Consider the following 26273-nt stretch of genomic DNA (forward strand, 5'->3'; position numbering starts at 1 on the left):
TTCTCAATTTATCTGTCATCTCTACCATGGAATCTGATACTTTTCTTTGTTTTCTGACAGTGAATTGCCCATAGCTGCCTGGGAAGGTGGTGGCTGCCAGTTTCCTGAAGCAAAGCAGTGATACATTATTTCTGATGTTTTCCTCTTTGACACCAAAAGAGTGACACGTATGTGATGGGCAGAAAGAAAAAGACAGGAAAGGAGAGTAAAGAGGGGAGAAGTGGTGAGGCCCCACCCATGGCCCCTTTCTTTTTTGTTCCTTCTTCCAGCCAGCACCCAGGAGCTGCCCGTTGCCTGCTCAGGTGACAGGTGAGTGTTCTCGGATCAGGGTGTAAGATGTTGTGTGCAGTGCAAAGCGGATGAAGCTAGTGGCTGCCTGCACAGCCTGAACTGCAGGCCAGCCCACGTGGCCTCTCCTTTCTGGTGGTATCCCTTCTGAGGAAGGTGGATGTGGTCACACCAAAGCCACACTTTCCATAATCATCAAGTCCATATTGTTTCTTCTGACATCGCCATGCAGATTCGTGACCCAGAGGGTCATAGTGCTGTTTGAGGCAAAATTACCTCCTTGTTGTTGGAGCACTGACCCACAAGTAATCCCCAAGCTCACAAGGCAGAGAGAATTGCACGGGGCCACACAGGCTGATAGTGGTGGGTGGATGGGGGGTGGGGAGATGAGCACCCAGGGCCCAGGGCAGCTCCACGGCACCTGCTTTGACTGTCACCTCCCCTCGTAAGCCGAGAAGTGCTCACTTAGATACCACCCACTCACCCATCCCTGCTCAGCGGGTGGCAGCCATGTCATCTGCATCCCTCCTCTGCTCAGACCAGCACCACTGCTGGGGAGGAGGAGGCAGAGGAGGGGACAGAGAGGAAGGGGATAGAGAAACACTTGGGTGCATTTCTGAGTCTCATTTCTCATTTCCCCTTTCCCCACTGCTGATTGCAACACAGCAACTTCCTATATATACACCGTTTATTAAAAGAATTTATGGTCCACATCAGCCTAGTGGGAACTCTGCTGGTAAATGTTCCCTCGGCCAAAGGAAAAGCAAGCAGGTGGCTGAGGGGGAGGATGTGGGCCGTGGAGGGTAGAGCGTGCAGAAGCTGAAGCGGGCTAGGGCTCATCCCTGAGTTTCTTCCTCCTGTCCTCAAACTCCTTATGGCCAAAGTCCCAGCTGTTTCATGGGTTGGTGTGGGGTCACACTTTCCTAGACTGCTCGAGACAGCCGGAGAGGGGAGAGGAGGACGGAAGAGCACTACAGACAGAGATCGCGGGGTGACCATTTAAAGCTAGAAGCCACTATTGTACCAATGCTAACATCTCTATCTCTGAGCCTAAAAAGTCAGTGCAGTAGGAGTCTACTGGCTCTTAGTTGCTAGGTTTACTCTCTGAGATAATGATCAAACTTAGCCAGCGTGGCAGAGAAGGGAGAGGAAGGAGTTGTGCAACAAGGTGCAGCAGTCTTGACTCTTGCACTATGGTCGGTACTTGCACAGGAAATGCTGGCGCTTGTTGCATTCATTGCTGTTCCAAGCTAAAAAGTCTGTAAGAAAATAAACAGACATTTACATTCGCCTGGTTCTGTATTGAGCTGACCAGATTATCTGGGTGTTTTGCTTGGAGTCATGCCTAAGGTCATATGGTACTTGATTTTATGTGTCAACTTGGCTAGGCTATGGTGTCAGTTGTTTGGTCAAACCCAGTCTAGATGTTGAAGGTACTTTCTGGATGAGGTCCATTTACGTCAATGGACTTCATGTAAAGCAGGTTGCCCTCTATCACATGGGTGGGCCTCGTGCCATCAGTTGAAGGCCTTAAGAAAAAAGACTGAGGTCTCTAAAGAAGAAGGAATTCTGCCTCCAGACCGCCCTTGCACTCAAGACTGCAACATCAACTCTTGTAGGAATTTCCCACCTGCTGGCCCGAGCCGTGGATTTCAGACTTGCTAACCCTGCAACTGCATGAGCCAGTTCCCCAACTGATACACACTTTGCATGTATTAAGATGATCAGCACCATTATTTCCCCCCTTTTATGGAGGCATCTGAGGCACAGAGAAATAAGAAATCTGCACATGGTAACACAGCTCAGTGAAGTGGAGGAGCTGAAATTCTACCCTGGGCATTCAGAATCCAGCACCCATGCCCTTGACCATAAATTATATTGAATGTGAATTTTTTTTTAACTGGAAAACTCTAATTATCAATATGAAATGTCTCCAAGTGAACCAGTAGGTAAGTCTGGAAATTCTGTGAGCTGCAATTTTCCAGAGACACAAAGCAGTGACATTGTGATAGAAAGGGGAGAGTCAGAAAGGCTGAGAGCAGGACACAGAATAAAGTGCCCCTCAGTTCTATCTAAAGAGACACAAACAAACAAATGGATCCTGTTACAGAGGGAAAGAGAATGAATGTGTGGCTGTATTTTGGGGACATTAATATTATACCTTTTGAATTCAGAAAAAAAATAGCAACTGAGTCTGGGGGCAAAATCCATTATACAAAAATAAAACCACATTGACAGGACTAAGGGAGATGTGCTTTGAAATTCTACCTTCCACCAGTTTTTCTCGAGTCCTTGCCTCATTCCTTGTGTTTTTCTGTCTTAGAAGCCTGTGTTCTGGGGTGAGTAACTGAGGGAAAGGAGGGGAACCCAGAGTCGTGGAGTTCTCAAGACGACATTGGGCTTCCAGCTCCCATTGATACAACACGAACAAGGTCACTGTGGACCTTTGCTGACATGGTCATGGACTGACAGGGGCAGGGTTTTTGTTTAAGAACCTCGTCCAGTAGGAATCTCAGGACCCTGGGGACAGGAGGGGCGTGGGGAGGCGTCTGGTCTACTGCTTGCCAAAAGCTGTAGACCAGCTTCCAGTCCCAGAGATTCGGATGGTATAGGTCTGAAAAGAGAATCCCTGGGATTTTTATTTTTAAGCTGTTCCTCTCATTTGATTATTTTGTGCCATCGAGCTTCTCCTCTAACATTTTAATGCTTCAACTGCAATAAAAACCACAGGGTCTACCTTTTCCTTGGTTCACTCTAGTGACAGGTTTCTCACTACTTCCTGAGGTAGCCCATTATGTGTTTGAACAGTACTAACTGTTCGAGACTTTTTCCTTCCTTTGGGTAGAAAGCCACATTAGTGGCGTCTACCTTCCGGGCTTCGTTGTGATCCTTCCATCTGAGCTAATTTGTGCCCTGAACAGCAGCAGCTGTGGTCTCTGCTGGGCTCTGAAAATCCTTTCTCTGGCTTTTTCTCTCTGAAGGTCTTCCTCGAAGTGTGTCTCCTCATGTCCATCCTTTACCCCTTGTTGGTGGAAAGTTTTCTGTTTTCTTGTTCATGCTCACAAGCTTTATTCCTCAGAAAACAGTCAACTCCGCACCATGCCCTGTGGGAGCAGCTGGGTCTCTCTCCACCTCAGCCCTGGTACCCTCGTCCTCGGGCTGGGCTCCATCCCAGACCCACTTCTTAGCCAATAGGGGGTCCTGGCAGCAGGTCACTAGGATGACCTGTTGTACCCACTGAGATGTTCTCAAACACGTTAGCTCTGATGGCAAGTCTTTTTATCTTTAATATCCTGTGTTCTTGTTTTACAGCTGAAATCTTCCATATGACTTATTAGCTGTGGTCCTCAACAGGGGGCAAATCTGCCTGCCACAGGGGACATTTGGCAATGCCTGGAGATATTTCCAGCTGTCACAGCATGGGAAGGTTGTGGCATCTGCTGAGTAGAGACCAGGAATGCTGCTGAATCTCCTACAGTGTACAGGGTAGCCCCTACCACAAAGCATTATCCAGCCCAAGATGTCATTGGTACCAAACTTATTAGCATAAAGAGCAAAGAAGAAAAGCAGGCTGGGGAAAGGAGACGGCTCAAGTGATTGTGTACAGCTTGCAGCTGGTGTTCCGGCCCCTCGTTTTTGGGGGACAGGAGTCAGGGAAACGAACAAGAGGGAAGAATCCAGGCAAAGTCTGGGTTTCCAGGGCTCATGGGGAACCCTGATTTTAAAGAAGTCAGAGGAATTCACCTGCTTTTACCCTGTGGTCTGTGTTTCCCAAAATGTGATGGATGTCCCTCTCTTAGTATACAATATGATTCTAAAATAAATGTATTTAAGAACAAATGAGTGGATTTAAAGAAAACATTGAATAAATAACTAAACAGCTGGCACACTGATACGGCAAAGATTGTACTGTGGTCACAGAGGACTGAAGGTTGGTGACCAATGTCTGTGGCAAGGCCATTGCCCTGTGGGAGAAGAGTGTTGCCCCATGGGAAATGGGGAGGGTGGGAAGGGAGGGCCCCTTACTTCCATTTTGCCCTTCCTAGGTGAAGAGAAGGCTGCACACTGGGGAGCAGTGAGGATGACACACTGGAACTTACTGTTACTGGAGCTCAGCTCTGCACAGTGCTTGCTCCCACCCGTGGCCTTGCTGGACCAGGGCCTATACAGGTACGTGTCCCCGTCCATCCACTGCCACTGCTGCTTCTGCAACGACAGGAGGTGGAAGAAATTACAGGTCGGTGCCCCCCGCCTGCTCACAGCCAAAGTGGTCCCATTAGTCCCCTTTAAAACTTAGTTTTCATTGCAAAAACTGGGAGAGTACAAGAAATGCATAAAGAAGGAAAAATAGAAGAGTCACTCTTCTATTCACAACCACTAAGAGGAAAACATTAGCATAGTTACTTAGGGTATAAATATTTTCATGTACCATTACATTTTGTTATGTACCAAAAATGTGATCTTTAAAATATATATTCAGTTTTGTGTCTTGCCTTCTGCACATTTTTTTAATGGTAAGGATGTACTGTAATTTACCTTAATATTCTATTGATTGATAGGTATGTTGTTTCCAATGTACAATTATTATAAAGAATACTGCTATGAACAATTTTGTTCATAAACCCATTTCTGCACTTAAAGTTATTTCCTTATGATAGAATCCCAGAAGTAGAATTAATGGGGCAAAGAGTATAAAATTGTGAGGTTATTGATATGCACTGTCAAAGTACTTTCCAAAAATAGTTCCATTGTAGGAATTTACATCCTCACCAATTGGGCACAAGGACAATTTCTCCATATCCATAAAAATATTACTTATTAAGACAAAGCAAAAGTTTGACAATCTGAAAAGTCAAATTATATTGTTATTTTATTTGCATTTCTTTGATTACTAGAGACATTGCACAATTTTTAGAATGTTTATTTGCCACTTATTTTCTTCAATCATAAATGTAAAAGATTGAACTACAAAAATATCTTATGGACATAGATGTAAATATCCTATCTCTCCATGACAGAGTTCTGATTAATAGCCAGGTGAATATAGAAAACTGTAAAATTTCTGATAGTTAAATAAACACCATTAAAAGCAAAATAATTACATGAAATATTTGTAACAACTATGGCAAAGGATCACTAGTTTTTCTATAACATAATGTTCAAGAGGGGAAAAGCATGAAGATACTATATTTACAGATGAATACGAAAGGATAAACACACATTCGTGAAAGAGGGTGTGTGAATGTGTGGCATCCTTAAGAGTTTTATCAAGAGACAGAAAGTACGGCGACTCTGTCCTTATGTTCCCCATGTTTGTGTGAGTTAACTATAGAAGCCCAACAATGAATCTGTAACCGCAGACCCCCTCCTCAAAAAAGACCTCACATGCCATTCCTTAAAATAAGGCAGGCATCCTCGGGCCACATGCGGGTGTTTTTGCCCGTTTGTTTTTTTTACTTCAAAACAAGAAATGTGCAGTGTGCATAGGATTTTGTTCATAGTTTTGTTTAAAACTATAGTCCAGCCCTCCAACAGTCTGAGAGACAGTGAACTAGTCCCCTGTTTAAAAAGTTTGAAGACCCCTGCAATAAGGTATTAATGAGAGAACACTAAGAGCCTAGTGAAAAACATCAAGGATAACATGATAAACGTAAGAACATCTAAGAAAAATGTTAGCTGAAAGTTTTCAGCTTTAACTCAAGATTGAATGGGGATTTAATTAATCTGAGTCTCATAACAGGTCTGTGTACACACGCACACACACGTATACAATACAAACTTTTTCTTTGAAGGCTCTGGAAAGCTGGTAATTTTGTGTTCTAAGATTCAGGAGGACCTTAATTAAACAGAAGCTCTATGAAATGGCGCCGTTTCAATCCTGTTCTCCACTGAGAGCGAGACCCGCCACCCTTGTTAGCAGGCCCGGAGGCCGTCTCCCAGGAAGGCCCTCTCCATCTGGCCTTCCCAAGAGGGACACGTCCGAGGGCCGTATCTGAGGTTACCTTCTGCGGGTCATGCAGGCCAATCCATACAGGCTGGTTTCTCTGATAGCCTCTTATGTACTCTGCTATGACGCTGGCTTCCTTTAAGCTCAGGATAGACGCCAGGTGGGCTCCGTTTTCATAAGACTGACACTCGAGCTACATGCAAGGAGAGGTCCCATTAATGACGCCTTGAGGTGTAAAAGCACAGCCTTCTCGGCAGAACCCTCGTGTGCCAAGCAGAAGGGACTCGCACAGCCCTGCCTCCTCCAGAAGTTGTGACCTAACCCCCACAGAAGTCGTCCTGTCACCGAGGGAGAAAACGCAACTGCCGCAGCCTCAGGTCCCAGAGGGAGAGACAGCTCAAGGCCAGAGCAAGAGATTTAGGGTCAGAGGAAATGCCTGGGGTCCTGGCCTTGCCCCTCATTAGTGCATGTGACCTTGACAAGTCACTTTACCTCAATGAGGCTCAGTTTCCTTGTCTGTAAAATGGAGAAAATAATGACTGCTACTTGGGAGTTTTCATGAGGGCTAACTATATGATAATACTGCCGTTTGACAAATCTAAGAAACCACTGATTGTCAAATGTGCCCTTATTTTACATCTCACTAAGAAAGAAAGAAAAAAAATCACTGCCAATGAATCTATGACACACCGTTGTCTATAGCGCGCACCTGATTTCGGAGGTGTTAGAATGTGAACGCAGTGTGCATTGCGGAACAGCTGATACAGCAGTCCTCTTCACGGGACACCTCCCAGACACTGGGCGCCTCACATATGCTGTCGTGTTTAGTCCTAACAACAGTCTTAGGAAGTGGGGCCCGCTTTTACTTTACAGCTGGGGAACTGGAACGTCAGGAAACATATACTAGACACTGGAATAGAGCCCGTGCCTGCCTAACTCCCAGGCCTATGTCTTTGCTATTTTAAATTATTATTACCCTGTTGTTACACAAGAATAACAATGCATTGTAAATTATAAACAGTGGTCTTTAACTTATTTTTACTTGCTACCAAATAAGTATAGGCTAAATTGCCTAAAAATCTGAGGTGGAGGAGAGGAGAGGAGACTCCTTGATAGTTTGGTCTAGAATTCCTGGGTCCGTGGAATTCACTTGCTAATTGAAGATTGTACCTGTTCATTTGCCTTTCCTCAATGGTAGCCACGCCATCAAATCTGGTCAAATTTGGGGGTTTCTTCCCACCAGATAAGCTGCGCTAGAGCTTATATGTAACTACCTGCTCAGCTACAACTTGTGAAAGTTTCAGCTCTAAATCCAAATCTGTTTCACTCCTGCATGTCTTGATACTGATCCCAAATTCTTCCTTCTTCCTTCTTCCTCTGCGAAGGTGCTACCTTCTTTCATATCCAAGGGTGTGCAATCTGAATTTTTCTTATAGATTAATAAACGATAATCATCCACTATTTTAAGGATTGTATGGAACACATACCATGATTAATTCTTGTTCTATAACCAGAAACCTATTGTCTGATTAAACAGGGCAAACATTTTTATGTATGTGTGTGTAAAAATTTTATTTTGTACACTTCTGGAGTTGTGTCACAGGATCTGTCTACCTGACAAGAAGTTGAAGTAATTTAATAAAAACATAGTTTGGGCTGTGGTTGTTTAGGCTTTTACTGCTCCCATTGTTGCTTTTACTATTTTACCCAAGATTTAAGACGTGATTACTGTTTAATAACAATTTAGTCCTCACACTTGCAAAACACCAAGATGCTTTTACACCTGTAATTCTACTTGATTCTCAAATCGGTAAGGCAAGCAAGCCAGATTGCCAGCCAGCATTTACCGAGTGCCAACCGTGTACCAGCCAGCAAAGAGTCCAGTCACAGAAGGGGAAGCAGGCGTGGCGTGTTTAGGTGATTACCTCCCCCACCCCGCTTCACACAGCTGGTAGTGACAGATCTGTACCTAGAACTCAGACCTTTGCCTCTTAAGTCTGTGACCGGCTCTGCGTGTGCTTCTCACCGTTCCCTCCATCAGCAGCACCGGGGAGGAGTCAGTTCCAGGCCCGCTGGCCCTCCATTCCCAGCGCCCTCCGGCTCTCTGGTTCCGGGCTTGGTAACTTCGGAATTAATCCCGTGGGCTGGTCTTTCTTTGAGAACCTGAACTGAGCATCTGACATGTGCCATGGGCTCTGTGCAAGTTGTTTTCATGAATCCTCCCCACTGGCCATGAGTTAGAAAGCGTCGGCCCACGTTATAGTAGGGGGGACAGGCAGAGGGAGGTACAGCGTCACCTAGCGAGTGGCGGAGTGTGCTTGAGACGCAGGCCAATGCTGTCACAGAGTTCCTCAAGTTCCTCAGATGACATGGAATTAACACTGGCTTCTCTGGAGACAGGCGGCACAAGTGTCTTTTCAAGATTTCATCAAGTTACCTCCCAAGAACTGAAAGTCCACGGCTCTCCGTGAGCACTTTCTCCTTCCACAGCCCCAGTCTGGAAAATCCTTTCTCAACACTTTCTCTCTCCACTGCCCCCCCCTTCTCTCTCTCTGTCTCTCTCTCTCTCTCCATACAATTATTCAGGACTCAGCTCAGACTTTGCTGGGTTTGTTCTGCTATTGACTCTCAGTGTAATCTTGGGAAAGTCGTTTATGCTCACACCGCATTGAATTTTCTGTTTATATGTCACAAGCCTGCATCAACCCTGGACGTTTTAAGGCCAGAGAATACTTTTTATCCTCAGTGGCTGTCGTGTGGGAGGTGCCCATCCCCGCCTTCTCTTTTTTCCCTGTCGAGTTATGTGCGGGGATTCTCAGGCCACCCGGGCCCAGATCATGCCACAGTGTACCCAGGGGCTCCCCAGTCGGCCACTTCAGTCCAACAATTGCCTCACAATTCAGAGAGCACTGACCGCCCACACTTGGCTGAGGGGACTGACTTTGACTATCTGTTTGCTTATCCCTTAGACACAGCCTCCGTGGTAAAATCGCTGCGTCTGTGGGCTGTGTGGGCGGTGGCCCTTCCCTCCCTGGGTTTGGACTGCTCCCCCTGTCGGGAGGCTCCGAGGCGTCTGTTCCAGGCCTATCTACGCATCGCTCTCTTTCTGTCAAATCCCCTACAAAAACTTGGTTATTCTTTCTGTAAGTCCCTCATCTTCTCATCCTTCCTTGATTTGCATAGTTTTGTCTTCTCTAATGACAGTGAGCACGTTGAGGACAGGGGCCATTTCTTATCCATCCTTACGTCGTTGCAGCCCAGCCCGGGTCTGGGCATACAGCACCCGCTTCCCCTGTGCTCACAAAATGGAATGAGTCTCTCCACTTGTGCAGACAGGCGGCTGCTCCTGACAGTGCCAAGGAAGGACCCTGCTCCTGGACCAGATGAGATCTGAGGCTCAGGCTGGCCCCTTGCTCTAGAGAAGCCAGTCCAGCAGGAAGCAAACTCTTACCTCAGCATCAGACCAGCTCCTCAGCTTCCGGAAGTATCCATAGCAATTGGACCTGTAGTAAAACCAGCCATTGGCACAGCTGGGCCTCATGATGATATCTGCACACAAACAGAAGGTGATTACAAGTTCTGATAGAAACATCAATCTGTTCCCAGGCTCGATACGGTTTGGACATCCAGAACCCCTTGAATGGAGACAGAGTCCCTTCAGGAAGGACCTTGCTACTCTGCCAAAATTTATAATGTTAATCTTTCTCCTAGCCTTCCCCAAAGGGACCTATGGCCTTTCACCAGCCAGATCAGGCATTGTTAAACAATCAGACTTTTCTGGGATTCCTGACACTGGATCTGAACTGACACCCAAAATGTCACTGTGGTCCCCAGCCAGAGTATGGGTTACAGAAGTCAGGTGATGGAGAGAGTTTCAGCTCAGTGTGTCTCACAGTGGGTCCAGTGGGTCCCCAGAACCTACCCTGTGGTTATTTCCCCAGTTCCGGAATACATCATTGGAATAGACATGCCCAGCAGCTGGCAGAATCTTACCTGGGTAGTGCAGGTCAAGCAACTATAACTTAAGGCAGCACAAGAATGGACGAGGGGCATGAATTGGTGGCTTTGGGCATCACTAGGAGGGAGACGTCTTTTGGCGTGGGGGACACGGGACAGGTGAGATGGCCATTTGGCTGGAGCTTGAAACTAGATGGGCTGTGTGTCCGTATCAAGGAGGGGGGCATTTTGGGCAAAAGGCATGGGCTGGGCAGGCGAGTGGAGACAGGAATGTACAAGGCACACACAGAAACAGCAAGCGCTTAAGTCTCCCCAAAGTGCAGGCTGTCGGTCAGGCAACCACGGCAGAAAGGAATAGGGGAGAGTCAGGGCCTAGACGCAAAAGAAGCGGAGATTCAGGGAGGCCCGCACTCTTCCTGCTGGTCAGCTGGTGGACAGGCCACGTCGCTGAACTTAAAGGTTTATGAAGAGGGGGAGGTGGCTGGATGAAGGGGACACCAAGCTAGCGAGTTTGGGCTTTGTGGCAACGTGGCCTCCTCTGACACCACAGGTGGATGCCAGGGTCTTTCCTGCCACAGCGGATGTCCGCAGACTACAGTTGTCACAACCGCGTTTCCTCTCGCCCCACTCAAATGACACCACTGTAACTTGTTTGCCCCACTCTTAGATTTAATTTCATCCTCTGCCTATAAATCTCCAAGGACTCCCCACTGCTTTCAAATAAGCTCCCTGCTTATCTAGCTTTTAAGAGATTTTACAACCTGGTCGTATCACTCTATCCACCCGTGTCCTTCTACGCAGCAATCCCGGCTCTGTTTGGAACATGATGCTCATTACAGATTTAGATCTTTTGTGTGTGTGACTCCTTGCATCTGTGAATGATGGATAATGACTAACCTAGCTAAGGCCTGGCAGAAAAGGTTTCGAGGGGTACCTCAAATATACTAGGAACAAACAGCAAAGATACTCATGTATTTAAATGCCTCACCTTCTACTACCTTTAGAAATATGGACATAATTTTATGTTAAATAGAAAGCTAGCCTTTATGCCATTGCTGCTACTACTGCCGCTATCACCAACTTCCATCTATAAGGTGCTTTCTGGGTGCCAGGCACCACGCTGAGCAGTTAATTACCTTTTCCTCATAATAGCTTAGGGAGGCAAGGAAACTGGTTAAGGTGGTCACCTGCCCAAGTCACACAGTAAGATGGAAAAGCTACTTTACACATTTAGTTCTATGACTTAAAAACCTATGTTTCTGCCATCAACCCTCCCAACTTTGGCCTTTGCCTGTCAATTCATGAGTGGATTATTAAAATTTGGTATATGTATACAATGGAATATTCTCAATTATAAGAAACGACAGTGATCTAGCACCTCTTATATTTTCCTGGATTGAGCTTGAGCCCATTATCCGAAGTGAGGTGACACAAGATCAGAAGAATGGGCTCCACTTGTACTCGCCATCAAATTGGTACTGACTGATTAACACTACGGTGCTCACATGGTAGTAATATTCTCCAGGGATGGGGGGTTGGGGCGGTAAACTCACAACTGTAGGACACGGTGTGCCTTGTGGGGGGGTAGGGCATGCCTCTAACCCCCGCTAGGGAGAGGCAGTGATATGAAGTGTAACCAAAATGTTTGTACCCTCATAATATCCTGAAATAAAAAAAATTTAAAAATAAAATAAATTTTAAAAAAAGAGGTCGAGAATTTTTGCATCTATATTCATAAGGGATATTGGTCTGTAGTTTTCTTTTTTTGTTGCATCCTTTCCTGGTTTTGGTATCAGGGTTATGTTTGCTTCATAAAATGTGTTGGGGAGAATTCCATCCTTCTCAATGTTGTGGAATAATTTCTGCAGGAGTACTATTCAGCTTTAAGAAACAATGGTGATATAGCACTCTTGTATTTTCCTGGATAGAGCTGTAACCCATTCTACTAAGTGACGTATCTCAAGAATGGAAAAACAAGCACCACATGTACTCACCAGCAAATTGGTATTAACGGATCAACACTTAAGTGGACATATAGGAATAACATTTATCGAGTGTCAGGTAGGTGGGGGGGGCATGGGCAATATACATAACCTTAACATTTGTACCCCCATAATATGCTGAAATAAAAAAAAAGAAATAGAAAAAAAAGAGGTCAAAAAATATAAATGTGAAAAAAAAGAAATTAGAAATTTACCAACAGAAATAATTAGAGGGTTGGGATTACTCAGTTATTTTATCAGGAGGAAGGAAAGCAAAGGAGAGCCTTGATTCTGAAAGTAAAAATTGATCTTGTTAAGAGGAGGCTGGCCATTGATTACCATTCCAAAAGGGATAGGTAATGGAATGGGCTTGAAGTTCCGGAGGGGCAGCTGGAGAGATATCAGGAAGCATACCTCCCACTAACACTGATGAAGACATTCTGACAAGGTGGCAAGCAGGACCCTCTGGCCGTGAGTCTGAGGACAAGGACCCCTGACATCACACTTGATGTCCCTAATTCAGTTCATTGTGATTGTCTTGTGCACTCTGAGGCGATTTTCCTCGGCATTCTGTGCACAAACATGTGAGGACAGATTCCCTGCCACCATGGTATTTATTTCCCCTGAATCCAGGTAGTGAGAGCAGAGTCCTAGGGATACACACGGAGGCCCCGGACCAGGTCAGGACAAAGGAGGCACAAGATCACTCTCTAAGCCAGCTGTCGGTAATCTCTCTCTCTCCTTTCTCTGTCTATCTTGTGTCTCTGTCTGTTTGCGTGTTGTTCTCTGTCTCTGCCCATCTCTCTGTGCAATTTTCTCCCTGTATGCATCTCTGTGTCTTTTTCTCTCCCTGTCTTTGCACTCTCTGTCCCTGTCTCTGTCTCTGTTGTCTCTGTGCCTGTGTGTCTGTCCTTGCCTATGACTCCTTCACCTGTGTCTCTAACCCTCATCTACCCACCCCACCCCACCTGAATCTCCCTTCTCCTTTCTGCCCCTCACCCTGCAATATTGCAGCTCTAGCTGAGCACCCCTTGGTGGAGACAGTTTAACTCACTGCTGCTCTGCCTTCTACTATTCCACATGTTTATTGAGCATTTACTACATACCTGGCACAGTTGCAGGCAGTTTACACATATTCCAATCATCTTCACCATAACCATGTCCTTATCCTCATGTTCCAGATAAGGAAATGAAGGCAGAAAGAAGTTGTTATGGCCCAGGGTCCCACAGCAAAAAAGCAATAGAGGCAAGATTTGACCCCAGACAGTCTGACTCCAAGTCTTAGTCATCTTAGTCACTATGCTCAAGGTATTGGTTTTAAATCCTGTATGGGCCAAGCACGCTCACTCAAGTTACCTTGTTTGATTATCAAGGCCTCCATGAGGCATAGGGGTGGATATTCACTTCCATTGTACACATAAGGAAACCTCCTCAGAAAGGTGAGTGACCAGCTGAGGTCACCCAGAAGGAGAGTGAGGTGGGAATGGAAGAGGAGCCCACGTGTCCTCAGCGGCCCTAGAGCTCTGAGCCCAGCTGTCGTGGTGCCAGGGCCGCTCATCACTACACATGCAGTGTCAGGAAGTCTCAGCTCCCAGATCTTGCCTGGACAACTCTAATAGCCTTTCTACTCCATTGTTTTCTAGACGTGTGACCTTGGGAATGTTATTTTATCTCTCTTAGCTTTAGTTTTCTTGTCTGTACAATGGGACCACCAACAAATACCTTCTTCATAGGGTTGCTATACATGAAATAATGCATGTATAGTCATTAGCACATAGCCTAGCATGTGGTAATTGTTCAGTAAATAGTAGCTAATTGAAAAATTATAGCTATTAAAAACCATCATCCTTATTATTATGCAATATTTGCTCCTGTCTTTCGCCTTACTGAATCAATGGCATGCATTGCATCAGGTGAATAGCAGCTACCCGCCAGGACAAAGAAATCACTGTGTCGGCAATAAGAACTATACTCTTCACCACCAGGTCCTGTCGAGAGAGAAAATTGACTTCTGAATCCCCCATAGGTCTCTTAAGTGCAAGATTGGACTTTTTCCATTAAGTGGTAGTGCAAAGACCATATAGAATATGTCATAAAGGATGTTCCCCCAAGATAGGAAGACTAAGTAGAAAGTCCTTCTATATCTGGGAGGAAGATCTATCTGGAAAAGGGCAATAGTAGGACCTGTGATGAATGTTCTGGCTGCACCTCCTCCCAGGGAGAGAAACCAGAGGTTGGTGAGATCCCAGGGATGAGGATGGGTGTTGTACCTCATTCCCCAGGAGATAGCTTGGGCAAATTTCAAGCCCTTTTAAGGAAGCCTGAGGTCAGCACAAAACCAAAGCATCAGGGAACCACCTGACCATATAGAAACAGCTACAAAAGGCAGCTCTGCAGGAGTGGCTCAAGGGCAGCCTCCCAGAGTCTTGCACACTCTTGCATGGTTCAGAGAAGGTGGCTGAGACCCACAGGTCCTAAGCAGCCATCGATGGTTGAGAGAACTAACTGGTGGCTGGAAATGGGAGTGGGGTTGAGGGCAGAGAGCTCTGGAGTACAAGGACTTGTCAAGTGTAGGCTATGGCAGGGACCACAAACTTCAGCCATGGGGGCCAACACGATGCCCAAAGAACCTTGTTTCTCTTAGTATTTCCTCTCAGTGGATCCTCCCCTTGGCCAAGTGCATTCCCCAGTGGGAGAAGTGATAAGTTACAGATAGCACTGGACCCTCAGGAGGCCCTCTTCTGAACAGAAGTGACACTCAAGCATGGAACTACACTCACTCTTCTCTTCCACATGCAACTCCCAGCAAGGCCTGGTAGGACTGCAAAAGTCACCCAAGACTAGGAGCCAGGGCATCACATAGTCTTGCTGTATGACCTTGGACAGTCTCTCCTCTTCTCTAGATCTCATTTTCCTCATAAATAGAGCAACGGAGTTGCACCAGACAAGCCCACATTTCATTTCCTTCCATTTCAGGTGTTCCATGATAGTCTTAGCTCACTCATACTGTTTTCTTCCCCTGTGCTCTCCATTGGTAGATTCTACAGTATTGCTACTAACTTGTTGACATGCTACTTTGCATTTGATGCTTGGTTTGTAAGCGTGTAAGAGCCAGCTCTCTAACTCAGTTGTAGGTCCCTTGCAAACTGGAATCTCTGATATGCTCAGAAAAGAAAACAGTGGATGAATATTGGGAAATTTTAATTACAGCTATGACTTATTAATGGTCTACTAGGCATCAGGTGCTCTACCCTTCACAATTAGTTCAAAAAAATAGCATTATAGTTTACACTTCATTGATGATTTTAGTATGGCTTACAATCATATAGAGTTGAATTTTGTTTGATTCTAGAGTCCTTACACTTTTTACCACATCAGATTGTTTCTCATTCCCATCTTTAAAATTTATTTCCTGCAGTGCCTAAATATTTTCTCGGCGGGTGAGTGGATGGCCATGTCCTGTGTACTGTGTGAACATTGGCCGTGGGCTCAATCTCAACTAAGAGATGGGTACTCACCACCCAGGACTTCAGGATTGGCCACAAAGCTGAGCAGTAGGAGCAGCCGCGTGACTTTGGAAGCCATCTTCCTCTTCCCCGAGGACACTTCTACTGCAAGGATCTCAGAGTCCTTGCGAACTTTTCTTTGAAACTCCTGGATTTGCCTAGATCTGCAAATCTAAACATATTTGCACTGGTGAGAAACACCCAGGAATTCAGCTGCCATATCACACATATATGGAGGAAAAGAATACAGTATTTTTCTGTCTCAATCCAGATTTGACAATGAACAGAAACTCAAATTAAACGTAGAGATGAAAAAAATTTCAACTTACGAGATTTTGTTCCCACCTTCAAGGCCTTGTGGGGCAGAACCAGAGACTTATCTACAGTGGGCTACGATTTGAAAGCTAGGGAGCAGGCGTCCTCAAACTACGGCCCGCGGGCCACATGCAGGTGTTTTAGCCGGTTTTTTTTTTTACTTCAAAATAAGATATGTGCAGTATGCATAGGAATTTGTTCATAGTTTTTTTTCAAACTATAGTCCAGCCCTCCAACGGTCTGAGGGACAGTGAACTTGGCCCCCTGTTTAAAAAGTTGGAGGACCCCTGCTATGGAGAGCTTGCCCCTGTTATTTTCAGGAGAACCAGCAGAGGGCGTCCAAGGCAAGCTTTCTCACAGATGAAGTGGTGCTATCAGGGCTTTTCACAGTCAGGAAAATCAAATCAAGTGGTTCCAACACTGAAGTTTTTGATGTTAGAATTAAAAGTGAACCTATGGTTCAATACCCAGAGTTTACAGATGAGAAAAATGTGAGGTCCAAGGGTGTGAAGTCACTTGCTCATGGTCACCAGCTACAAGCAGATCTGACTTTAGCTTAGCACTCTTTCTCTTATACTTACAGTGGATGTCACTTTTTTTGGAAAGAAAATGGCTTTATTATACTTCCCCATTACAAAAAATAAATAAGTTAGTATTTATAAAATAGCAACACAAAACTAGAAAATAAGAAGGAAATCTCATCTCCTAGATATATATAATTTCATGAATAGCCTATAGATCTCTCTCTCTCTCTTTGTACAATTTTATGTAAATAGAATCATGTCATTCTGTAACTTGGTTTTGTTTCTCAGAAATAGATTGATTGTAATAAATGTTCTTGCATTCCCATAAATTTGATGCAGTTTTAATTTCTTCTTGTGTAAATTCACATATGCAGGGGTGCAATATTACAGATCATGCCCGTTGTCATTTGGGTACCCTTTTTCCTAAAATGCCCTCTGACTATACCATACATCCCACCAGTAATGTGTAGGAATGTTGGTTCCCCAACTTCCAATGGAAACTTAATTTTTCCAATTTTTAAAAAATTTTGGTATATTAAAGAAAAACCTTAGTTTTTTTTAATACTTTAAAATTGCTAATGAAACATCTTTTCATGTGATTAGCTTTTTTTGTTTCTTTTGTGAATTTTTGGTTTACAGCTTTGTACATTTTTCTATTTCATTATTTCTTTGTCAGTAATTTATAAGATCTTTTTTGTACAATTATTATATTTCACATGTTACTAACAGTATTTCCCAGTTTGTATTTTTTCTTATTTATATTTTTTGCCATTCTTAAATTTTTGAAGATTATATTATCATTTTTATGGTTTCCCTTACAAATTTTGGAATTTATATAAGAAAGACTGGTCATCACTGTCATATACGGTGATTACATATATTCCTCTATATCCGTTTTTATTTTCATCTATCTGGGCTTTATTTTAGTATAAGCATGGAATTGAGTTCTGAATTTTCCTCCTATGTAATTATTAAGATGAGCAATTCATGGAATTCTCATTTGACCATTCCTTATGATCCCCAAATCAGGATATATATGGGCTAACTTTCAAATAACAGGTTGCTTAAGGAGAATGGTCAAAAATGCTATTTGAAATGGAACTTTTCCTAGAAAACCTAATCTGGGGTCCATATGAATACTTCTGTGCAGAGAAGGAGACAAAACACAAAGAGAGTGGAGCTATGATACCTCCCCCCACTCCTTCTTAATCATTGCATGAACCTTGTACTCCTTTGCTAAACTTTCCTTCCACAAGTAATAGAATATTTTCAGTGTCTTGAAACCCCTTTAAATGCAAATTGTTAAAACTTCTCTGTCAAGCTGACTGTCTGGGGGAAGGGAGGTACAGCATTTTTAGATTAATCTATAAATGATTTTTAGTTATTAATAACTGGTATTCATCGAATCACTGTATGCCAAGTCATTTAACCCTCATAACTAGGCCACGCTGCAGTTATCATTAACTCATTTACAGATGAAGAAACTGACATTCATTGAGATTAAGTCACTTTCCCAAAGTTTCATAGCTACCAGACTGCAGAGCTATGATTTAACCCAACACTGTTGGACACCAAATCCAATGCTCTCTTTACAATGAGAGAAAAGTGAAAATAAGTAATTCAAATCAAACAATGCAGCAACACAAAGCCCGGCTAACATCCTTGGAGCTATAATTTGTCTGGCCTGGTTAATAGCTGGCAGAGGAAAACGGATGTTCAAAGAAAGCCCTCCACCCTCGACCGCAGGGAGGATTACCTGGTTGGCGATCAAGGCTTTGAGGATCTCTGCCTTCTTTAGTGTCTTGCATGGTCCCAGGCAAAGTTTCTGGAGCTCTTATACCTTCTTGCCTCAGGAATTAATAATCTTTATTTTAATCATAGAGCAATAATGTTGTTTACATATAATAATACATCCATATAAACCTTATCTGCAGTTTAAAAAAATGACTGTATCAGAGATGGCTTGAGAATGCATGCAAGTTGTGCTCTGAATAGCCAGGAAAGGAACCGCTCCCTGTGTGCAAACAGAATCTTTTCTTTACATCCCATTATCAAAACCGACAATATCCTATCATCTGTTCTAAGCTCATCTTCCTCTCCCCTTGTTTTACTTTTTCTCTTGTCTCTCTTTTTATCCCTTTTTCCTTTATTTCTCCTTCCTTTCTTGGAAAATATCCCTCTTCAACTCCAAAGAATCAGGTGTTTATCCTTGCAGAAAGGATTTGCCATCAGGGCCGGGCATAGGTTATGAGATTGAGGTGCCCCTACAGGTCTCCTCCCTAGAGCACAAGCCCGGTCTCCCCCCAGCAGGCATCGCTTCCTTAAATATCTACTGTGTAGACATCTACAAGGCACTGAAATCTTATTCTCATGCAGGGCAATTAGGTCAAAGTAGCTTACACTGATAGAATATTTTACGATAAAGTGTTTGCATTTAAGTCATCAAATGAGATCCCAAGAAAATCCGTGAGCAACGCAGAGCAGTCATCCCCGTTACACACTCAGGAACCCGAGGTTAAGATCCATTAGGAAACCTGCCGCTGTTCACATGCTGGTCAGTGGTGGAGCTGGACATTGAACCCAGGCCTTCTGCCTCCAAATCTAGCTCTGTTTACCGTGTTATTGAGAAATAGGCCATTTGAAAAGGGTAACGACATTTTCTTTTCTAGCATAGATGGCAAAGGATTAAACTAGGTTGTTGGTGGCAGAGATCATTCAACCTCAAACTAGAGACTTAAGTCTGTAAAGGACCTTTATATCTGGAAACTTTACGTCTGGAATGGAGCGTGGTAGTGACAAGATCTTACTCTTTTGCTCTACTGGTGAGAAAGCCGGGGCCCAGAGAAATATCATGACTAGCTTAATTCGTAGTTAGTTATGGGTGAAGCTGATATCAGACGCCAGGCTTCCTTGCTCCCAGCCCAGTGTTGTCTTAAAAATGCTACTCAGCCTTTGTTGCTGGATTTTTCCATGCAAGTTCATGGTCGGATAGAGAGAGTAGTGTTTTTAGGGTTTACGAAGACTATTTTAGAGACCCTCTTCCATCCTGATGAGGTGTAGGAGGAGGAGCACAAGGTTGAGCTTCCTATGGCTGGTTCTTGGTTGGGGTCCTAAATCTGTTACTCACTCACTGTGTAGCACTGGGCACACCACTGAACCTCTCTGAGCCTCGGTTTCCTAATCTGTATATGGAAGGATGGTATTAGCAGATGAATTTATTTTTTGCGCTACCTGTTTTTAACACAAGCCACCCTCCCTTTTAGGCAGATAAATGGTAATCAGCATTGCCTCATGGCACAACAAAGAACAAAGACATTAACTCCAAGCCTTTTAAAATCAAAAGCCCTAGTCAAGATGCCAGACAGAACAATTTTGACAAAATGTGTGATTAGGTAGATTTCCTCTGCTCCTATGCCGCACCCCAACCCTCACTCTGCTCTCTCGATGGCACTGTGTAAAGACCTTAAGACTTGAGAGAGGAAAGTATAGGAGAACAGACAAGAGAATTTGAGAATTATAATAGATCTTCATAGAACTTTAAGACGTCTCTCACTAAACCCTCCTATTGATTAGCTCCACATGAAACTTTGGGATGGAAGAATATAAGGGACCAGAGAAATATCTGAATTGAAAAGGACCACTGAATACTGAATAGGATTAGTAAAAAAAACAATTGTACATATTGGCACACCATACATGAAATTTACAAAGCAAAGCAAGAACCCTAAAAGCTACAAATTAGCAATGATTACTTCACAATGGAGAAATAAAATCGAAACAAGACATCTTTAGAATACTATCTTCAAAGTGCAAAGGAAAACAACTTTCAACCTGAAATTAATTCTGTACCCAGCCAACCAATCATTCAGGGTGAGAATGAAATAAAAACAAGATAAAATTATAAGTTCTTAGAAAGGTTGTTGTCTGTAGACTCATTGAAATTACTGGTTAAGCATGCCCTTTAGTGAAAAATAAAATGATTCCAGAAGAAAAGAAAGTGTTACAATTAAGAAATAAGTTTTGACTGTATTGAAAAATTATAACAATGTTCAGAATAAAATTAATAGTAACTTTGTTTTATTTTTAATACCAACAGGAACTAAAATACCAGACAATAACAACTGAGATTAGGGAGAGTTTGGAATGAAGTTAAAATGTCCTAAAATCTGATGCTGATTAAATTGAGACTTTATTAGGAAACATTAAGTATATCTGTTATAAGAGTATTCTTTTGATAATACAAACTTGACGTTGTTGCACTTATGATGAAATATTCCGTTTGAGCCCCACCTTCACCCAGACTTTTATCACAGCAGAAAGACCCTCCCGAGGCTTAGCCCCTGCAGTTGCTCTCACCTCCTGCTCTTGTATTCCATCCACTCGAATTTACACTCCATCAACCCCACATGTTGGCACTTCCTGGAACACCCCACACAAGGTCATGCCTCCACGACTTTCTTCATGTCATTCTTCTCCGTGCAATGCCCTTCTCCTATTTCCTTGTTTGGGCATGTTTATTCATTTTAATGAATTCATTCAATAAATATTAAATGTGATTGAGTGCAAGGATCGCGGTATGTGGGTGTGGGTGCAGTGGGGGAAGAGACAGACGTAAGACAAAGCTGGAGGGTGCTGCTATGGTCTCTGTCTTCTGGGAGCTTGCAGCAGCAACTCAGCTTGGTTTGGGTCACAACTTGTTTTTGGAAGTGTTTCCGTATTCTACTCTCTGACAGTGGAGCTGCCTCTCCTCGCGCTCACATACCTGACACTTATACTTAAAGTTTCTGTTTTCTGCCTGTTTTCCTAACAGGTAAACAATGAGGAAATCACTAAGCTACTTCAGGTGAGGGATCTCACCTCCTCCATCTCAATAACCTTCTGCTCAGCAAGTGTCAGTGGCTAAACTGACCAGCAATCAAAGGAAGAGCAGTTGCTCCCAAACCTGCCCTGTTAATTCTTCGGTGTTTCCTTCTAGAGCTTCTAGGGGACAAGAAAGCTCACTCATATCTTTCTTTTTCCCACAGAGAAAACCTTCACTTAACATTTTTTTTTTTTTTTTTTTGAGAATACATTCACCTCTCTCTTAGGGAGAAATGTTTTATTTCATTTCTTGGAAGAATCCATCCTCTAAGCCAACTTGAAGCATCTTACCTTCATCTATGTGGTGATTCTACTTGACTTCCTGAAAGACTCTTCCCAGTGGCAACATGTACGTTGGGGTAGTTCTACAGATTGATGGCACATTCCTGAAAAGAGGTGAGTGATTAAACATGCTTAGATCAAAGTGTATTTTCCGAAAAAATAAAAACTGAAAACATGATCTCCCCTCATGTGTCCGCAAATATTCAGCAAGCTCTTATCAATTCGTGACCTGCTAATACAACTGTCCAGGAGACTTCACTATGATGATGGACACGATCTAATCTGTGGTGTCAGTGAGGTCACCACTAGCCACATACAGCCATCAAATGCTCAGATATGACTAGGGAGAATGAGGAATTGACTTTAAAAATGTATTTCATTCTAATTAGTTATATTTAAATGTAAGCAGCTATATGTGGCTAGTGCCTACTGTATTGGACAGCACAGACCAAAAAGATGGGAGAGAATTTCCTGTAGAAATAGGTGATGTGGAATGAAAGAGAAATTGCTCCTGTTTGTGGGGAAGTTTAGGGGCAGAGAGAAACTTGTAGAAGTAAGTCATGAGGACCTCAAGAATTGTGGGGAGTTTGGGAGGGAAAGCTACAGAACTTGCATTTGAGGCAAATTTAATTAGATCTGCAACAGGAGGGTCTCAGCTGACACCCAGGGTACACTTTGGTGAGAAATCTCTGTCGTTCTCTGAGATGGTATGTAGACTGAGTTCTGAGTTCCTGTGCTGTACCTGCAGCACGTTTTCCTGACTCCACTTGCCCTGGTTGACACTCAGCTGGCAGTGATCCCTTTGCTTTCCTCTTCAAATAATGGATAAAGTCCACTTTGAGTCAAATAGTGGAGGTTTTCATTTTTTCCTCATTTGAGGTTAAAGGTAAATTGTTTCTAGCTCTGGTATGACAGCAGCTCACTTACTCCCCATTTTAACTCATCAACAGTTTCTATTTTACTGTTGGTGCCTACTGGAAGTTTTTTAAAAGGGCCTATTATCATCATCATTATTATTATTTACATCTAAACATTTTAGTACCATTAGATTAGTAGGAAAGAAGCTCAGCCAGGCAGGGCAGTGGTGTGGAAAATTCCTCACCAACCATCATTGGAATGGTAAGTGTGAGAAAGAAAGAGATCAAAGACAGGTGTATTTTGAAAGAATGTAAAAATGTAATGTAATGAATGTAAATGTAATGTATGTATGTAATGTATAAATGTATGTATAATGTATAATATACATTATAATGTATAATAATATACATTATAATGTTTAATGTAATATATAAATAATGTATAAATGTAATGTAATGTATGTAAATGTAAATGAATGTGATGTAATGTAATGAATGTAAAAATGTAAGTGTGAGAAAGAAAGAGATCAAAGACAGGTGTATTTTGGAAGAATGTAAAAAAACAAATACGAAGAAGGATGTGGGGGAGATCTGAAGTGGCTATATAATGGGGAAGCAAATCTTGAAATTTTTTCCAAATCTAAATCCTAAGAAAACAGCATAAATGCTCATTATTATAAAAAAGGAAGCTATTGAGAGTTCTTCTGTGCCTCCATAGTGCACAGTTTTATGGGCTTGGACTTTGTCCTTTCATATTTGACAAAGATATTGACTGTGGTCACTGATGCAAGCAAGTCCTATGACTTCCCCTGATATTGAAGCAAATCCTACCAGCAGGAGAGAGGAAATGAGTCACTGCCGACGTGTTCATTAACTTTTGCAGCCAGTCTGAAGAAACCTTGTCTTGTGCGGGCAACAGGATTCATCCCACTAGCTCAGCCCTGTGTGGGAGACAGGGGCCATGTAGCCATCTCCTCATCCCCACTATTTAACAGACAATGATCTATTTTCATGCAAAGCTCCACCAGCAAGAAAGCATCAGCTGATTTGCCCAAGAGGCACAAGGGAAGTTCCACCACCAAGATGAAAATGAAAAACTATTCATCCATCAGGATTTTCAATTCTGGTTTAATCTTCTTCATGAACCTTGACCTAACCCACTAAAACTCCCTCTCCCCATAATAACATCTCCCATAGTACGTGGAAATTGTTTGTTTATGGACCTGATGCCCTCCACAAGGTTTCTTTTCTCAAGAGCAGGGATGTGACCTTTTGTCTTTGTCTGTATGTCTGGCACTTAGGTGATGTTCGAAACCAACATCGATGTTCACTGGACCAATTTCAATATGGAAATACCAAGGACAGTGCTTGACACATACCAGACCCACAATACATGTTAGTTTCTCTTTTCTATATTTTCTTTTAAAAATGTTCACTGACTACATTGGGCTTTTTATGTTAATAATTTATGCATATTTTACAGATGCATATGTAGAGGTGTGAAAGATTGCTATAACACCACACACTATAATTCATTTTGGGGCGCTTGCCTTTGATAGGGAAAATATCTTGATAAGTAAATTAGGGTGGAAAGTGGAACCCTAAGAATATTGATTAGGAGAATGCAAGGAAGTAAAACATATACCTGAATTGGTATGCTTTTGAGCAGTAAACTTGAAATTTGATGGAGGAGAGCAAAAAAAAGAGGTGAAGAGAATAAGAGAAAGAATTGTAGTGAAGCTTTGGGGTGTGTTCAAAGGACTTTTAAAAACAAGTTTGTCTAATAGCAAACTAATTCTTTTTACTAAATAAACATCTCCACTTGCCCAAGAGCTTTATAAGTTCTGTCATACTCATAGAAGCCTTGTGAGAGTGAGCTTTTTGGTTTGCTTTGGTTTTATTTTTATATTATGATCTCATAGTATAATGCTGATTGAAAATTACAGTATTATATGTATATTATGATTCTCTTTTTTGTAAAAAGAGATAAACTATTTAGATATTTACATATGTATTAATTTGTATGCATAAAAACATGCAAATCACACTGATATGTGATTATTTGGGGGGAATGAGGTGGAGGAAGGAAGAGGGAAGAACTTTCACTTTTTATGTAATTCTTTCAAATTACATAAAAATGTAATTGTCTGAAAATGGTCCATAGCATGTTTTACTTCTGTAATTACCCAAACAAATAAATAAAATAATCCCTTTCCTACTCATCTCACCAGACTGCCAGGAAGACCAATTAGCATAATCTATGTGAATGTCATTTTAAACTGTAAAGTGCTTTGTAAATTCAGAAGTGCTGTAAACACAAAGGGGATTATTTATGACATTGAGCAAAATATCCCGTGTCTTTGGCTCCCCATTTCATTATCATTAAAATGAGAGAGTTGGACTAGATGGTTTCTTAAGCTCCTGCTAGGTTCAGATTCTTTGTGGGTTGTCCCTGTTGCCTGGTTTTTCAGTCACCAGCTCTCAAAACCTCATCCTCCTGCCCTGCTTCATGGACTTCTGCAGCATGTCCTCAGGGCTCAGCTGGAATGCCACCTTAGGCTTTGTGACAGGAGATTATTTTGCCTGTGTTCAAGGAGGGCTGCTTGCTTGCATCTTCTAGATGTACAGGGTACCTTTCCTGTTTGCTGACATCATTGGGTTGCCATAAGACTGGATTAGATGTCTGTAAACATCTTTAATGAACAGGATCATTTGAGAACTTGCCAGTACCCGTTCTTGCTTAGAGAAAGCTATTTAACCAGAGGGCCATAGCCTGTGATTTTTGGTTACTTGTTTTCTTTTGTTTTTAATTTATTTGGATTCTGATGGCTTCAAAATTTCTCCCTCCCTCCTTCTTCCCTTCCTTCCTCTCTTCCCTCCTTTCTTCTCCCCTTGCCCTTTAAGTTATTTTCTTTCTACTATATATATATCCACTATTTCATGTCTGTTGGGTCTCACCATATCACCTCCTCAAAATGACTAGGTGAAAACATGGTTTCCCATATTGCCAAGTCCCTCGTTTAATTTTGTTTTGTTTTACATTTTAAGAAGATTTTTATGATGAAATTACTATATTAGGTTAATTTACATAGAATAAAATGCACACATCTTAAGTATTAAGCGTGAAGGATTTTGACACATCTACACGTGTGACAATGATCCAGAACAAGACAAAGAACATTTCCATCATCTTAGAAAATTCCCTTCTTCTCCTTCTCAGTCAATCCCTCCCCAAGGCTGCAATTATTCTCACCGCTATCACCATATATTAGTTTTGTCTTTTAAAACATTAAAAAAATATTTTTGTAGAGATGGGATCTTGCTATGTTGCCATGGCTGGTCTCAAACTTCTGGCTTCAAGCAATCCTCATGACTCAACTTCCCAAAGCCATAGGATTACAGGCATGAGCCACTGCATCTGTCCAATTTTGCCTTTTTGGAATCTTATATGAATGAAATCACATAATATGTTCTCCTATGTCTGGATGTCTTCACGCAACATAATGTTTTGGCGGTTTATCCACATGTTGTCTGTATTTATAGTTTGTTCTTTTATATCTGAGTAGTATCTTATCACATAAATACAGCACAGGTTATTTATCATTATTATTATTCATTCTTGGTTGAAGGACATTTTTTCTATTTCTAGTTTCTGATTAAAGCTGCTATAAACATTCTCATGCAAGTCTTTTGTTGAACTTTTGTTTTCATTTCTGCCTAGGAATGGGATTTCTGTGACACAGGATAGGTGCTTA

The 26273-nt window shown here is 42.6% G+C and overlaps 1 protein-coding gene across 2 annotated transcripts; it reads right to left on the minus strand.

The window, feature by feature from the left end:
- Window positions 1-958: 958 nt before the first annotated feature.
- On the minus strand, window positions 959-19062 carry REG4 (regenerating family member 4). 2 transcript variants are annotated; one of them, XM_012761864.3, is made up of 7 exons: window positions 18920-19062; window positions 18276-18362; window positions 15693-15852; window positions 9687-9784; window positions 6291-6428; window positions 4389-4494; window positions 959-1547 (listed from the first exon to the last, which is right to left on the minus strand). In XM_012761864.3, the coding sequence occupies exons 3-7, from the start codon at window positions 15757-15759 to the stop codon at window positions 1480-1482; spliced, it is 477 nt and encodes a 158-aa protein (XP_012617318.1). In that variant the 5' UTR covers window positions 15760-15852; window positions 18276-18362; window positions 18920-19062; the 3' UTR covers window positions 959-1479. The 2 variants fall into 2 exon arrangements, with proteins under 2 accessions (XP_012617318.1, XP_012617319.1); XM_012761865.3 differs by lacking the exon at window positions 18920-19062 and having other exon boundaries at window positions 18276-18911.
- Between the last annotated feature and the right edge of the window lie 7211 nt (window positions 19063-26273).

Source organism: Microcebus murinus, chromosome 2, assembly GCF_040939455.1.
Source record: "Microcebus murinus isolate Inina chromosome 2, M.murinus_Inina_mat1.0, whole genome shotgun sequence".
In the NCBI taxonomy this organism is placed as follows: domain Eukaryota; kingdom Metazoa; phylum Chordata; class Mammalia; order Primates; family Cheirogaleidae; genus Microcebus; species Microcebus murinus.

Coding starts and splice junctions, on each gene's coding strand:
- REG4 (XM_012761864.3), bottom strand. CDS start 15,759: ATGGCTTCCAAAGTCACGCGGCTGCTCCTACTGCTCAGCTTTGTGGCC. Junction 9,785..15,692: donor CAATCCTGAAGTCCTGGGTG/GTGAGTACCCAT, acceptor GTTTGTGTGCAG/ATATCATCATGAGGCCCAGC. Junction 1,548..4,388: donor AGAGCTGAGCTCCAGTAACA/GTAAGTTCCAGT, acceptor ATTTTCTTACAG/ACTTTTTAGCTTGGAACAGC.